The 16,865-nt window shown below is 43.9% G+C and overlaps 1 protein-coding gene across 1 annotated transcript in view; it reads right to left on the bottom strand.

Moving 5' to 3' along the window:
• LOC134611600 (tetraspanin-3-like) overlaps window positions 1-15,902 on the bottom strand; it is a 29,039-nt gene extending 13,137 nt beyond the window's left edge. Inside the window, exons 1-4 of the mRNA XM_063455647.1 lie at window positions 15,797-15,902; window positions 13,846-14,037; window positions 4,924-4,998; window positions 1,627-1,722 (exon numbers count right to left, since the gene is read on the bottom strand). Coding sequence (XP_063311717.1) covers window positions 1,627-1,722; window positions 4,924-4,998; window positions 13,846-14,037; window positions 15,797-15,859 — 426 coding nt within the window. The 5' untranslated portion in view covers window positions 15,860-15,902. The remainder of the gene's footprint in view (window positions 1-1,626; window positions 1,723-4,923; window positions 4,999-13,845; window positions 14,038-15,796) is intronic.
• Between the last annotated feature and the right edge of the window lie 963 nt (window positions 15,903-16,865).

Below are 16,865 nucleotides of genomic sequence, written 5' to 3'. Positions count from 1 at the left end.
ATCAGGATACAAGTAGAACTAACTTTTATTCACATACATGGCTTTTTATGCAGGTCCCCATGCAAGGGGACATCCCACAGGGAGGAGTAACATTTATCCAATCCTGAACAGTAAAAATATAAAACACACCCAATACAAACAGGCAGTTCCCTCCCCTAGTCCTGGAGATAATCAGGTCTGATATAGTAACAACCTAATTATCTCCAGGCTGAAAATTCACTGTTTTCCCCAATTTCTGGAACACCCCTTTATACCTGGGGTATCCCCACAAATCCTATGTCCCCTGATAGCCCCGATCTGGGTGACCAACATATCCAAATTTCACCCAGATCGGTTCAGGGGTTCGCAAAAAGTATGGAAGTCCTTTGTGACCGGTTCACTGTGGGTGGGCTGCCCAAAATAGTTCCAGAGGTTCGTGGGGTTTTGCCGGTCACTTTAGAAAAAGGGAAAAAACGAATAAAAGTACCGAATGAATTCCCCTGGCTCCTAGCAGCGATTGTTCCCCTCATTCGTGTGCATATTTGTACCGAATAGCGCTCTTCTAGCTAATCGGTATCAATAGTTCCAGCGTTCGTATGATTGAGACCGGTGTTTGGGAAGTCGAGTGTCCGATTTTAGTTCCAGACACTCGACGACCAAGTCCCGCTGCCTTTGTTTGACGAAAAAAAGATGGCCGTGGTTTTCTCTGCCACGTGGCGTTCGGTAGTACGAACGCTGACCGCACACATAGAGGGTGAAAGTGATGCCGGCTTTGAAGTTAAGTGAGCCAGGGGTGGTCTTTGTTCGGCAGTCCCATCTGCCGAATGAAAATACACAGGAAAGCAAGAAATATGCAAAAAAAATACCGAACAAATAGTCATTTCTTCACAGGGTTACTCCAACCAAAAAACATGGTTTTAAGAAAACACTGGTTTTGATCAGAGTGATCCTCCCTATTCTGACCCCCCCCCCCTCCTTTCACCCCCCAAAAACAAAAAAGAAAGAAGATTAAAAGTATAAAAAAATAAAAATAAAATGCACCACTGTTGTGGAAGTCAAGTTCCTGCAACTCAATCCTTCTCAGTTGACGTCACTCCTCTTTCCGACGGTGTAGGTGGGGATGCCAGGAAAGGGGGAGTACATGGGTGGCACGGGGGAGAGCGGGGGTTGCCACCATTGCCTGTCTGGTGACAGCTAGCCATGTGTGCTCTGGACCAGCTTATGATGCTCAAAGTATGCACGGAGGTGAAACAGTGAGATTTAAACTCTGAATGTGCAGCATTTCATAGCAAAACTCTAAATAGTTTAATGCTGACAGAATGATGGCACCAAGGGAATCGGCCAAGATTGCGAACAGTATATCCAAGGGAGTAGAGAGACTGTTTATCTGCATATTTTCATTCTATGCTGAAGGGAAATAGAAATAAAAAAAATATATTTTTTTGCACAAACTGTAAATTGCATCTTTCAAGCAGCAGTTTACAGTAACAATTAGTGACACATAGCACATGCTAGCTTTAGCAAGTCGAAAAACAGTCACGTCATAAGAAAGCCTAATTAATGTATATACTACGTTAAAACAATGGACCGGCTTCCAGGCATTTATACATTTTTATCACAATCAATTGAAGCGAAATACCAAATTACCTCTTTCTGAATGTTGTTGACAGTCGTGTCAGCTTCAACTTTACTGTCATTATAATGCTTAAATGCTCTCTTCATTGGTTGCAGCTCATAATCCATCTGCAATCGATATGCATAGGTCATAAAAATATACAGCAAAATGTCCAAACAAGGATTTCTTGAACAGAAAGTACTAGTTTAATTCGACATACCTTCCTTTTTTTCTTAAACATATCATCACTGCCTGCTCGGCTGTGACCTCTCCAGTTCTGCAGACATCACACACACACACACACTATGCAATGGAGCAAAAAAACTGAGAGGGAAGTATGGTTGCATAAACACTGGGAATATGCAAATAAATAATACACACAAATACACCACGCTTAAGGGGTAATGAGGAAATGGGGAGAAAAAAAAAAAAAAAAAAAGCAGATACAAGCTTACATATCAGGGCTAAATGTTCACTAGTGAAACATATACACAATTTCAATGTGAAATCCAAATGTCTTTTAGAATTAAAATATTGAGCCTTACAGTGCCAGCCACATAACGAATTAAATAGGACCAAATCAAATACATTCTATGTATTAATTATGATATTATCTACCCAACAGGCTCATTAAAAATGACTCTCCACCACCTCAAGAAAAAAATAAAAATAAAAAATTACAAGTTTTGTTAATATACCTCAAATGAAAACTTGTATGCTTTGGGGGCGTGGCTAGCTGGGAAGCTGACAAGACGTGCGGGTGAGGAGCTCTGGCTGAACACACCGTTTTAAATAGACAAAGTGCCACGAAGCTGCAGCAAATAGAGCAGAAAAAAGGCTTAATATTGCCCGGACACCCTCAGCTACGTGATGGGACAAGAACACAAAAAACTAATCGGCCAGGAGGGCTCATATACGCCGGACATCAGGCGGTCCTTCAGTAGGCCGCAAAAGCCAATACAAGCCAAGATGGCGCAGGACAGCAACCAAAGCTCCAGCGAATCAGAGGTATCGACCCACGAAGGGGACCCCTCGTCCACACAGACTGCTAAAGCAGTCTACCGGAGAGAAGAGTCTGACTCCGACGACTCGCCATCTACAAAAGGCGATATTAAAAAGCTACTGCTCGACTTACGGAAGTTATGGAAGTCGGATCTGGACGAGGTACGGTCTGAGATCACTGGAGTTACAACGCGACTGGGAGCAGTAGAGATTAGAGAAGGGGACAGAGACGCTCTCATAGCAGAGACCCAGACCAAAATGACCTCCCTGGCCCAACAACTTTCACAACTTACCCGCACGGTGACCGCGATATAGACCAGGCATCGCAAAAGAAATGTCCGCATCCGCGGAGCACCAGAAACCATAGGCCCTGAGGCCTTGCTAGAGTTTACAAACAGACTAGCGATCACGATGGGTGCAAAGAGAAACGATGAAACATCGCCCATAGTGGCAGCATTCAGGATCCGGAAGGCCGCGACCGCCCCTGCAGACGCACCCGAGACACCTCGGTAAAAGCAGCAATCATGACCCACACAAGGAAGATGCCCACCACCGCGGTGGATAACCTCCACATCAAGGTGTTTGATGACCTGCCATTTGCAACCCTGCTGGAGAGGAGAAGGTTCATGCCAATTACCTGGCAGCTGAGAGACCTGGGCATCAGATACAGGTGGGGGGCATCCGGCACACTGGTGGTGCCACGCAGGGACAAAATCTTTTCGTTGGCAGCAGAGGAAGACCCCAGGAACTTTATAAAGGATCTAAAACTCCCCAAACATGTACCCCCAGAACAGGGGAGAAGCGAGACCCCACACACCACCGGCGACAACGCAGCATGGGAAAGGGGCACAAAGAAGGCCACGTCTACAGAACCCCCCATAGGACTGATAGAACGCAAAAGAACTGACCACTCACCTGCCTCCACGGCTGGCTGGAGACACTGGGGTGAACTAGGCAATTTACAGCCTCCCAAATACCCATCTTGTTAATTGTTGTTGGTTTTAGTTTGTTTCTGGTATACATCCCCTTTAGTCTGTTGCTTCCCCCTTGACTCCCTCTACTCAGAAACGCATCCTCCGACACCATATGGACAGCCCCTCGGACCCGGACTCCTCGAGTCCAAAACCCTTACCATGTAGCCCCGGCCAGAAATATGAGGGGTAACGGGAAGACACGAGTGGCCCAGCGAGAGGGGAGGGAAGGGAGACGCGACTCGTAGATACCATACTATAAGATACACTACACAACAAGCCAGGTTACAAGACACCCCCTAAGCAGCTTAGTATATATCCCAGATGAGTATATAAATGAGGTGCAGCGGGAACAAGGAGGGCAAAGCGAGACATATAAGACAAACAGCCGTGACATGTATACAGACGGTTAGGCTACAACTAGGATTACAACAGTAGTGTTTACCTACGCGCAAATACCAGAATAGCCCCTAGCAGCGACGAGATATAAGGTATAGCAAACTGACAGCCTAATGCAGCCACACTATGACTCAAGAAAAACTTGACAGCTTTACCCGCTCACCCACAACCAGGTATAGACTCCCAAACCGACCTTAAGACGCTCCCACTTAAGAAATCATTGTTATTATTCTCACATGTTTAAAATATTACTATAATATTCTGACCTATTATTTACGAACGCAGCAGCCTGCACAACAAAGACAACTGTTCACAAAACCATGAGTAGCAGTTTCTTATTACTAACCAATATCTGTAATACAGTATGTGTTGTATCGACTAGATAACATTCTAAAATGCGCAATTTAAACCTATGACATGACATTGTATGCCTTGAACAGCCAACAGCTGCTGTCGCGGCACTGCGGGCATTTATGTTAACCTTATTGCACTTTCAAAATAAAGAATAAAAAATAAAAAAAATAAACTTGTATGCTTTTATTTATGCATTTTTTTTCCCATTAGAGTTATATCTAAAAAACGCTTACAAAACCTACAGATCTCTGGTCTGCTGCCTTGGCAAGCCATCCCTCTCTTCTCCCATCCAGTCTTTCTGTGACTGACCAATCACAGACTTCCCATTACAATTCAATGAGAAGTCTTTGCAAGGCAGGTGCTTTGGACAATTACCGGTTTCTTGGGTTCAGCTCCACTGAGCTAAACAAAGCAGAAATGTCTAAATGACAGCTGAGGGAGGAGGGGGTGTAACAAGGCTAATTTATAAAAAGTTCCAATTTCTATTAAAACCTGCACTCTTTCCCACCCAATAACTTTAAGAATTTAAAGTGTCCCTTTAAACACAATTCAGTTCACCATATAAAATTTGACTTTAATAGTAAAATGATTTACTGTACTCACTCTGTTGATGTTAATATGCGCCAGTACAACTCCAGTGGCCTCCAAGCACAGCAGGACAATGATGAAATACATAAACTAAATACAAAATGTAAAAATAGTTACTCATGGAATGTCTAATAAGTAGTAAAAACATCAGATTAGTATTGCGGCTAGTTTGAATCGGATTTGTACGTAACCTTACCATTGAGTTTAATGAAACTCTCTGTGCCTATGATATGTGATGAGGCAATTTTTCTACTAAATTATACCCTTACCCTGAAAATACAATACTGTACTATTCTGATTTTCTTGTAAGAGAATTTGCATTTACAGAACAAAATACAAAGTCACTACCCTAGTAATACAGTTGAATAATATGTATAATTAAAATGTATACAAGACATTCTGTCCCAACTTGTCATTTTCACTGTGATTCATTGAGAAAAAAACCCTTCCAAAATGGTCTAATTTACACACGGTGTCCTTGCACTCAAAATGAAAATTCCATCACAGTGGTTAGAAATGTATCACCTAAACACATGGGGCTGAGACCCGGCCAAGCCTCCATCTTGATAGTCTCCAGGCCACAGTCTACACACCGACCCCAGGACACAACAGCCAATAATGTCCCCAGAGGGGGTCCCCACAGGCCCAGGAATGAGGCTACGTCAACGCCCCTGTCGGACGATAAACTTTGGCTTATGGCACTACAATTATTAGGGGAGAGAATGGGGCTGATGGGTAATCCCCTGGAAATCAAGAGGTGCGAAGAGGAGGAGTTTAGACAAGGGGGTAAAGACCCAGTGGCTCCATTATAATGAATATTATGGTGTGTGTCTCAGACATCGACGCAGCGGAATGGGGCTGGGAGCTGCCACCCGGCGCTGGGAACACGTGCTCTCTCAGGGCAGGAGTGGCTCACACCCCAGGCTGCTCTGGCGATCTGTAAGACCAGGCTTTATTATGTAAAAAAGTTTCAGGTTTTGTGAAAACCCGGGTGGTACAATGGTATAGTACCGTGCTGGGAGACACTGGGTAGGGAGAGGAGACAGACTACACAGGATATGGCAATTAAGTGCAAAGTAGAGGATAAAACAGATTGTGGATAATGAAATCAATAGTAAGATCAATACATGTACCAAATCTTATAAAAAAAAAAAGCCCCCACCCGAGGCTAGAAGAAAATAAAAGTTAAATAGCAAGAAGTTGTTTCACTGCTTGAACGAGGAATAGGAGAGAAATTGTATTAAAGGAATAAATCCACTTAGTAAAGGCTAAACAATTGAATATTTTAAAATGCAACAATGTTATATCATATCTTTAATAAGACTAAATGACTAAAAAAAAAAAATTTAAGGAAAAGGGTAAAATATTTTGCAGTTCTCTCAGTCCAAAGTCCTCCACTAAGTGTTTTTTCGTGAGGTAGTCAATTTGTTATAGTCCTGGTATTTAACAATGTATCAGCTTAATGAAAGTGTAATGAAGTAACCCCTACTATGGTAAAGTCTGGGGACTTCCTAAATACACTGAATTATTTTAGTATTAGGCTAAAATCCAGTATATCGCATCAGCACTAAAAACTTTAAAATCTTGATTGTTTGTATATTCCAGATGATTATCTCTGTATCATGATCCCACAGTGCGGTAAATCTATAATGAGAATAGCAGAGTCACAGTGCTCTCTGGTAAAACTTTTATTTGAAGTAAAAATATGATAAAACCCACTCACTCACTTAGGATGCAGGTATGGTTTGCACATCACCCAGTAGAAAATTGGTATCAGTTAGTATGTCACTTCAGTCCTCTTTGCCGGCTCTGGGAGAGAGTGGGGGATCTGAATACCGGGTTTGCCCGGTAATTTTAAAAATATTTTAACCCATAGCTATATACCCAAGGAAATGGGGTCAAAGAAAGATGTGCATGGAAATACCCTAAGAGGTTTTTATAATTGTGGAAATTGCAGGGCTTGCAAAACTAGCAGAATTTTAACTAGAAAAACAGAAAAATTCCAGTCTAACATAGCTAAAAAGGAATATAGTGTTAAAGAATTTATAACCTGTAGTTCCAACGATATTGTCTATCTATTAACGTGTATATGTGGTTTGCAATATGTGGGGCGAACTATCCGACCATTAAAAATTAGAATTAGCGAACATTTAAGAAATATACAGAATGGGGTTTTAACCCATTCTGTATCTGCTCATATACACCAAAAACATAATGGAGACACAAAAGCATTGCACTTTATGGGAATTCAGAAGGTTCTAAAACCTTGGAGAGGGGGTGACCATCTGAAGATCCTCAATAAAACAGAAATGAGATGGATCTTCGATTTGGAAACCCTCTCTCCTCAGGGGTTAAATATTGATATGTATGATTATATCTAACTTTAAGATCCTTTTAACATCCATACTATATAGGTATTTGATACTCTTGTTTTATATATGTGTTTATTTTATAATTACTATACATATATTTTTTCCCCTTTTATTCAATTTATGGACTTTTTATTATGGACATATATGGAGTAAGCTGTGATTTTCAGTCTTCGCATCCAGAGACTGTATTCGCGACCTTTGGAATGCATAGAGAATATGATTGGCCATCCGTGGAACGCACAAAACCCGGAAGTGAAACACAAAGTGCCGAAAACCGGAAGTAAAATAGTCGCGACTACAGTAACCGGATAGGATTAAAGAAGAACGAGAAAATCCATTGCTGATTGGTTGTTGGGCAAAGGGGGCGGGTTGTTAGTACCCGTTTCCCGCGCTATTTCTTATTTATATGTATTTGAAGCTTGTAATTAATTGTTGCACCTGAGGAAGACGAGTGAGTTCGTCGAAACGCGTTGTGCTTATGGTATCTACCTGTGAACGGCATCATTACTATTTTAATGTAAGATTTTTATATTTTTCTACTAATAAATGCTTTTACTTGACTTCTAACTTGTGTGCCTGTTCTACACCATTTACTTTGAGGAACAAGCTTCACACAGAGGAATACCCTTGGGATTACCATCTATAAACACCATCACCCAATACAGATTTTCAGAAATGGGATGTACTACTGAATTTTACAATATTTGACTTCTGACTACCATCTGATCCTGTATATACTTGGGGTATATTTGTGTGTGTTTTGATTGGGTATATACACCACCACAGTGCATGTATTATATTTTACTTTGTGGTATTACTTATTAGCTCTGCACACTATTTCTGTTTGTATTCACTTTGTGTTATGGGATTTAGTGATTATTCCCATTAAGTGTGTTCTAGCCGCTCTTTCCAGCGCCACGGATCATACTGTTTTTTACTTTTGTACATTATCCCCCATAGCCAGTAACCTGTGTTATCCCCCCCCATAGCCCTAAATACTAAAAAGGGGAGGGGGGGGAACCTAAGGTCCTCCCCCCTGGCCCCCACCCCTGAGCGGTGGGTGGGGGCCCTACAGAAAAATAAGGGGGGGGACCTAATGTCCTCCCCTGGCTCCCACCCCTGAGCGGTGGGTGGGGGCCCTAAATACCAATTGGTGGGGGGACCTAATGTCCTCCCCCTGGCCCCCACCCCTGAGCGGCGGCCCTAAATACCAATAGGGGGGGACCTATTGTCCTCCCCCCGGCCCCCACCCCTGAGCGGCGGCCCTAAAAAAAAAAAAAATGTCCCCCCCAGGTGACTAGGGGTCCCCAAACCCCTAGTCACCCTCGCCCCCCCCCTCCCCCCCCCCCCCCCAAAAAAAAAGTATCCCCCTACCTACCCCCCTCACCCTAAAAATAATGAGGGGGGGACCTTTAACTAAGAACCTGTAAAGAAAAAAAAAACTAAAACTTACCATCCAATGTTTTCTTTCTTCTAAAAATCTTTTTTCAGCCCCAAAAAAGGCCAAATAAAAAAAACATAATAACCGACGCAATTAAAAAAAAAACGAAAAAAAAAAAAAAAAGAGCGCACAAAAAAAAATAATCCATCTTCACCCATGGAGGGCTCTGCACAGACTGAGCTCTGCAGGGTGGGGGAAGGCTTATAAAGCCTTGCTCCGCCCTGCAATTAGGCTCAGAACACTCTGATTGGTGGCTTTAAGCCATCCAATCAGAGTGCTCTGACAGGTAAATGAAGAGACTGACAGGTAAGTCTCTACATTTACCTGTCACAGCACTCTGATTGGTTGGTTTGAAATCCACCAGAGTGCTCTGTGTCATTTTACACAGCGTGGGAAAGTTCTTTGGAATTTTCCCACGCTGTGTAATTTGACTCATAACACTCTGATTGGTGGATTAAGTAACCAATCAGAGAGTTAGGAGTCAAATTACACAGCGTGGGAAAATTCCAAAGAACTTTCCCACGCTGTGTAAAATGACACAGAGCACTCTTATGGGTGGATTTCAAACCAGTTGAATGACACAATAGAATGACAAAAAGGCTTTTTCCCATGCACAGCCCAACTGGAAAGTCAGTAGATAGGTGTTGAGCCTAAAACCAATAACAACACTTCTGCAATTGCTAGCTATACATGGGAGCGGGTAGCCTTGCATGGCTTACAAATTGGCTCTATTTTTTTTTGTCAATCGCTTTTTTTATTGAGCCAAAAAATCATGAGGGTACAGAATGAGAGAGGGGAGACGATAAGGTTTCATACAAGACGGGTAAAAGACAACGCAGGTTATATCATCTCTGAGTATTTGTTAGCCTAATTTTTTGTTAGGGAGAGTAAAAGGACTGTCTATGACTATACTGCAGGACTATTAAAGCAGTGCTGAGGCAGTGTTTATAACAGTATGAGTGGTATAGATACATTTTACTGATTGTTAATTCAAGTTAGGGCTAAACAATTATTTAATTGCTGATTATTTAAATGTAAGGTAAACTGTGGAACATGAGAATGAGTGTAAACAGGCTGAATACTAATTGCTAGCATCTGCTTTGCATATTGTAAAATATCTTTAAACATGAGTACTAGGCATGACCATTAACATAAAAAAACAAGTGGTTGGCACAAACGATAAAACATAGAAATAGAAAAACAATAGCTTGTCAGCGTAGGCTGGTAGTTATATGTAGGGTGTGGTACATAGGTATATCATATGTTGGCTAAATGCAACCATTAGACGGCATCATTAAGCCACGTGGTAAGTGTGGTGGAAGTCCAGTAAGAGGAGTTCGTGCCTGCCAATCGGGCCAGGTCCCCAAAAGTCATTGGTAGTGCATGTGATGAACTGGACTATCAGTCCGTGAGGCTGGTTTAGCCTATACCGCTACTGGGTAGGGCCACAGCGTGGTCCAGTAGTACGGGATAGATGGCACCTTCGTCTTGGGAAATCCTCAAGGCTGTGGCATGGCGCGGGTTGATAGTAGTCACCCTCCGGCCCCAGGTCATCACGAAGGCCTGCACCTGTGATCCACCGACTCGGTTGCTCATAGAGGCCGGGTCGACCCGTGGTCGGGCGCCATGTGAGGCCAGGGTGTTCAGCCACCGCCAGTGGCGGGCAGGCCTCCGGCGGTGTGGTTGGTGCTTCGGAGTGTCACTCCCTGCGGCCTTCAACCTGGGAAGGCATTGTGGGCGGCCTACGGTGATGGCCTCCGGTAAAGGGCGGAAGCTTTGGGTGGTGTGTCGTGGCAGTTTAGTATCGCATCCCTGCCGCTGCGTGTGTAGCTTTGGGCCCTTAGGCAGGCCTCTGGATGCGGCTGGGTGTTTGGGAATCGGGCTTCGTTGCTTAGTCCAAGGTTGGGATGTTGCCTTATTCAGGCTTTTTTTACCCCTCTGGTATGCTGGGACTCGTCTTGTACTAGGTTGCTTGTTACCGCGTTGTGAGTCGGGCTGGCATTTATGTGGGAGGCTGGCTGTCACGTTGGTTTGGGCCGGGCGGTTTATCAGTACCTCCAGTTTGCACCAGAGTTCATGAAAGTATCTCTCCAGCCTGGCCTTGAATCCCGTTTCAGCCTCTGCTTTGCCGAGCGTCCACGTGCCCTGCACTGCTTCCCTAGCGCTTCGGTTCTGGAAGTCGCCAGTGTGTAGATCGTGGCAAGTCTCTGGGTTCGTATGTTGGACCGGGATATCCCCCCCGGTCCGGTGGGGGGGTTGCGGAGCCTCGAGTGATCTCGGCGGCAGGGGAGACCAGGGACGGGAGGTCGGCCGCCTCCCCCGCCCTAGGCCTCCGCTAGGCCGCACTCGGACTTCGGCAGTCGGCATTCCGGCAGTCCACATGGGAACACTCCTGCATTCATCTACGGTAGGCGGAACCATATTTGGGTCACTTTGTGTGTGGCAGGAGTCCCAGGGAGTCGCTTGGGAGAGTAGATTGGTAGGGAGCTCCTGCAGAGTGCGACCATCCGCCATGCAAGTCCGGCCCCGCCCCCAAATTGGCTCTATTTTTAATATGCAAGACTGCATAGTCCAAAACTCAAATGAATTCATTTTCAAATGAATAGCACCGAAGGACAATTGTGGTACTTACTCAAGACATTCTGTAGTGAACCTTCCTTTAACATCTACAAATGTGAAAAATGAAAGGACAAAAAAATTTTTTAAATAAAACTAAAAGTAAAACAATTGAGAAAACACCTAATTTATGGTCCTGAGAAGAATCCCAAAATATCATGCATATAAAATCATTGCCGATAACTTGCCATAATGTAGCTAGTGCTGCAAAGACAAGGTAGCCTCAGCACACAAGTTACATAGACGGTAAAACTAAAAAACAGAAGAAACTCAAGTACTCAACTCTTTTTGAACAAAAGAACAAACTCATTGTTTTCAGAAAATGATACAATGAAATCATGTATCAAAGCAAACCAAGATCATCTGAGTGGGTGCCCATTCCTTATACTAAGATGTGGCTATGAAAATCTTTTAAACAATTTAGCTTAAAGCGGCACTGTCATGCCGAATCCCGTTTTTTTTTTTTAACCCCCCTCCCGCCTCCACTACATCCAATTGACCCCCTAGTCACCCCCAAATGCCCCTAAGACCCCACATTACCTATTTTTTATTCTTTATCTTCTGCCCCGATCTATATTCAGGGCGCCGCCATCTTTGTGTGGGTAGGGGAAGTCCCTGTGGGACACGTCATCTACCCACATTACACAGACTGTAAGATTCCCGCACATGCCCAGTGAAACACCTGGACATGCGAACGGGAATTTCATCTATTCATTCATCAGACAGACGAATGAATGAATGGAAAAAATCAAACGAACAAACTAACACTGAGTATCAGTGTTCGTTTGTTCGTTCAGTTTATTACAAGGAGGGAGCTACCGGCATGCAGCTCCCTCCTTGTAATATGTAACTATAGAAGCGCCAGGCAGCAGAGCTCCCCACCACTTCATAAGCCCCCCAGGTCCCCCACTCACTCTATGGGGGTCAATATGACCCCCATAATAGCACAAGGGAGATTAAAATCTCCCCAATGCCCCTACTCGCTATACCGCGAGTAGGGGCATGTCCACTAAACAGTGAGCAGCCTGTGGCTGCTCACTGTAAAAAAAAAAAATGGTAATAAGGGGGGGGGGGAGGGGGGACCTACTGTCCTCCCCCCTGGCCCCCACCCCTGCGCGGTGGGTGGGGGCCCTAATAAAACAATAAGGGGGGGGGAACCTACTGTCCTCCCCCCCCTGGCCCCCACCCCTGAGCGGTGGGTGGGGGCCCTGATAAAACAATAAGGGGGGGGAACCTACTGTCCTCCCCCCCCCTGGCCCCCACCCCTGAGCGGTGGGTGGGGGCCCTGATAAAACAATAAGGGGGGGACGGGGACATACTGTCCTCCCCCCCAGCCCCCACCCCTGAGCGGTGGGTGGGGGCCCTAATAAAATAATAAGGGGGGGGGACCTACTGTCCTCCCCCCCCCTGGCCCCCACCCCTGAGCGGTGGGTGGGGGCCCTGATAAAACAATAAGGGGGGGGGACATACTGTCCTCCCCCCCAGCCCCCACCCCTGCGCGGTGGGTTGGGGCCCTAATAAAATAATAAGGGGGGGGACCTTGTGTCCTCCCCCCCCTGAGCGGTGGGTGGGGGCCCTAATAAAATAATAAGGGGGGGGGACCTTGTGTCCTCCCCCCCGGCCCCCACCCCTGCGCGGTGGGTGGGGGCCCTAATAAAACAATAAGGGGGGGGGGGGACATACTGTCCTCCCCCCCTGGCCCCCACCCCTGCGCGGTGGGTGGGGGCCCTAAATGAACCGCCCCCCATCAAGGTGACTAGGGGTCCCAAGCCCCTAGTCACCCCCCCACCCAAAACATTCTATCCCCTACCTACCCACCTCACCCTAAAAATAGTGAGTGTATAAAATAACTAACCTGTAAAAAAAAAAAAAATTAAACTTACCATTTGACGTCTTCTTTTTTTCTAAATTCTTCTTTCTTCAGCCCCCCAAAAGGCCAAATAAAAATCCATCATACCCGTCGCACTTAAAAAAAATAAAACGAGCGCAAACAAAAATTAATCCATGTTCACCCATGGAGGGCACGCCGCGTACTGAGCTCCGCAGGGCGGGTCAAGGCTTATAAAGCCTTGCCCCGCCCTGCAATTAGGCTTAGAACACACTGATTGGTTGGTTTAAGCCAATCAGAGTGCTCTGTGTCATTTTACACAGCGTGGGAAAATTCCAAAGAACTTTCCCACGCTGTGTAAAATGACATAGATCACTGTGATTGGATGGTTTTCAAGCCATCCAATCACAGTGCTCTGTGTCATTTTACAAGCGTGGGAAAGTTCTTTGCCCTCCATGGGTGAACATGGATTAATTTTTGTTTGCGCTCGGGTTTATTTTTTTTTTTTTTTATTACAAATTCTGCAACCAGGTGTCACTGACTGGGTTCACCCCTGATCTAGAAAAGTACAAAGACAATCAAATGTACTTACTCTAATAATATTACTTAGATAACATAAAAATAAAAAATAAAAAAAAAAAAAAAGGAAGGAAGGAAGCAATAAGACAACTCATACTCACACATCCTTGCTTGCAGCGAGAATCTTTGTGTGAAATTTTACAGCCCAGACAACCATTGATCAGTAGGATGCCTGCTCCAGCTATAACGAAACCACACGGTAGGAGAATGTGGAAGTCATGGAAAAAAAGTTTGTAGTGTCTGTATGCTGACAAGAGGAAAAACACTGCATACAGGATGGCAACAGCCGCAGCCTAAACAAAACAAAACAAATAAAAATAGTTAAGTATGGGTTAATCAATTATACAAACATACATTTTTTTTTTATATAGATTTTAAGCCAGGGTTAGCTCTACAGAGTTGTTCGATCAGCCAGCACTTGGAGGATCGGCATTTGGACAACAATACCAATTCCCATATCCGTCACCGGACGTGACCAGCCCTGCAGCAACACATTTTTACTGTATATAACCCTTTCCTCTGCCACAGATCAACTTTTCATTCTTAAGCTCTAAACCCTTTCTCCTTTTAACTGTCTTAATAACGAACAGGTCACCAGACAGCCGTTTGTACTGACCCTGTATAAATATTTGTTTAAGGAACATACACAAACATGTCCAGCAAAATCAAACATTCCCCTTATTACATTTTGTAACCTCCATCTACATTCTTCCAAGCTTTAGAACATCTTTGCAAATAGTTTCCCATAATTGCACTGTGTATTCAAAGTGGGGTCTTTGCATGGATTTATAAAAAAAAAGAGGGAAAATTGTATTTTCATCTCATTAAATACCCCTTTTTATGCAAGACTAATGAAGTGGCCTGGGTGCATGGTCCATCTAGGGTTAACTCTGCCTGCTGTAAACATAGCAGTTTCAGAGAAACTGCTATGTTTACATTGGGGTTAATCCAGCCTCTAGTGGCTGTCTCATTTTCACAGTGAGAAGACGCTGCCGTCCATAGGAAAGCATTGAAAAATGCTTTCCTATGGACTGGAATGGGCGGAAGGGTAGAGAACTTTTTTTTTTATTCCAGTAAATCTCCAAGTATGTTCCCACTTTTAGCCTTATATCCCAAACCTGCATTTTTTCCTTTACTGACCCAAATGAGTTTAACACAAACGTTAACAGCAGCATGATACACATTTGGAAGCAGTGATCGTTTAAAACTGATTCTATGAAGACTTGAGCCCCCTGCCCTTTATGCTGTCAGGGTGCCTGTTCTACAGAATGACGATAAGTAAAAAGTATCAAGCTTAGAATGTCCTCTACTATAGCAGCAGGAGAGGGAAACTTGCACACAAAAAAACAAGTATATCCTGAAATCCAGGTTAGATACTTTTTGGAACATCACCCCCTACTGGGACCAAAACAACCAGCACTTTGTTTGACTATCGGATTAAACCCTTGGGAATTACTGGAACCAATTAATATGACGCAGGGATACTTTGGGGGGGAACTATTATGGGAAATTAAATAAAGACCTGATCATGTTTACCATATGTTTCGGGACAACAATTTTGTATTTTTTTTTTTTTTTTTAAAGTGATTTTTTTTTTTATAAGGCAGGAAGTGGCTGCAAGCAGAAACTATTAACTATGAGATGAAATGGCAATAACAAGTGATTGCCTAATTAAAAAAAAAAAAAAAACACACATTTGCAGATTGAGTCCAGTAATCAATATAAACGCCTATGGGATCAATAAGATACATAGAAACATTGGGAAAGTGTGATAAAACAACACAACTGCTAACATCCATTTAAGGGGTTAAATGACACACTACGTGCGAAAAGTTTTAAAATTCCACAGATTCACTAAGTTATTGGACTACGTGGTAAGGTGAGATTTACCAAGTTCCGATTCATTAGAATGACAACTATTTAAGTCGATACAATCACAGCATATTGAACAGTCCTGTTAGGGAGGGGGAGTTAAATTGGAACGTTAGTTGTGATATTATGTTTCTTTCAGTAGTTATACCGTTCATTTTGACCCAATGTTAAATGACTTACCCAGAACAGAAAAGCAAAACTCCTTACAAACACGGTAGATATTATCTCTCCATAACGCCCCATGTTAAGAAAGTCTGAGTTGTGAAACCACTGGACTGCAATAGCTCCAGTCACCGCCCATTCAGCTCACATGATTTACCGTGAGTTTATCTTTTTACAACTATGCCTAGCTATTTAAAGGGACACAGGTGACAATAACAAATGCCTGGAAGGAATGTGTGAACCGAGTAATGTGTAAATGTATATGGTTTTGTTTTAACCTCAGAGAAGGCTTCAATTCACTCTTAGAACTATATCCTCCTATGTAACAATTCACCAGCAGACAAGGTTATTAATAAAGTTAGACCTCTAGTGTATTAAAAGATGTTCTGGGGTCTGTAATGTGAATGTGCTGCAGAGGGGGTCAGACAATTATTGCTAATCCTTCCTGAAAAATACATTGGTTTGCCTCCTGTAGCAAAATGCTATTTACTTCAGAGAACCAGTCTGCAACGTTCTTCCTATTTTATAGATAAGGGCTTTATTCACTAAAGAGTGAACTGTGGAGCATTGAAATCCAGTATGTCAATTCTAAGGCAAAATCAGCCTAATTATTATTATTATTTTGTTAAAGGGACACTGCCAATTGAAGTGGTCTGGGTGCTGTGTTCCTTTTGCACCTAGTGCTGCAATGTTAACATTGCAGTTCCAGAAAACTGCAATGTTTAAATTCCAACTCTAAGTCGGCCCTCAGTGGCCGTCTATCAGATCACTAGAGGACATCCGGAATCGAAACGGACCTTTGGTCCATTATCTGACGCTGGACGTCCTCACACTCTGCATGAGGACCTCCAGTGTCAGATTTTTCCCTATAGGCAAGCATTGAATAATGCTTTTCTATGGGGAAATCCTAATGCAAACGCACCGCCATTGCCACGCATGTGCATTAGGTCTCCCCTGTCGGCTGACGTTGGGGGGAGGGGGGGAGCGTGGGCGGAGCCTGACCCAGGGATCAAGGGACATCGGCGCTGGATTCAGGTAACTCACTGAAGGGGTTTTAACCCCTTCAGCGCCGAGGGAGGGGGGAACC

The sequence above is a fragment of the Pelobates fuscus genome, chromosome 5 (genome assembly GCF_036172605.1).
Source record: "Pelobates fuscus isolate aPelFus1 chromosome 5, aPelFus1.pri, whole genome shotgun sequence".
NCBI classification, from domain to species: domain Eukaryota; kingdom Metazoa; phylum Chordata; class Amphibia; order Anura; family Pelobatidae; genus Pelobates; species Pelobates fuscus.
This window is presented reverse-complemented; position numbering and strand designations above follow the sequence as displayed.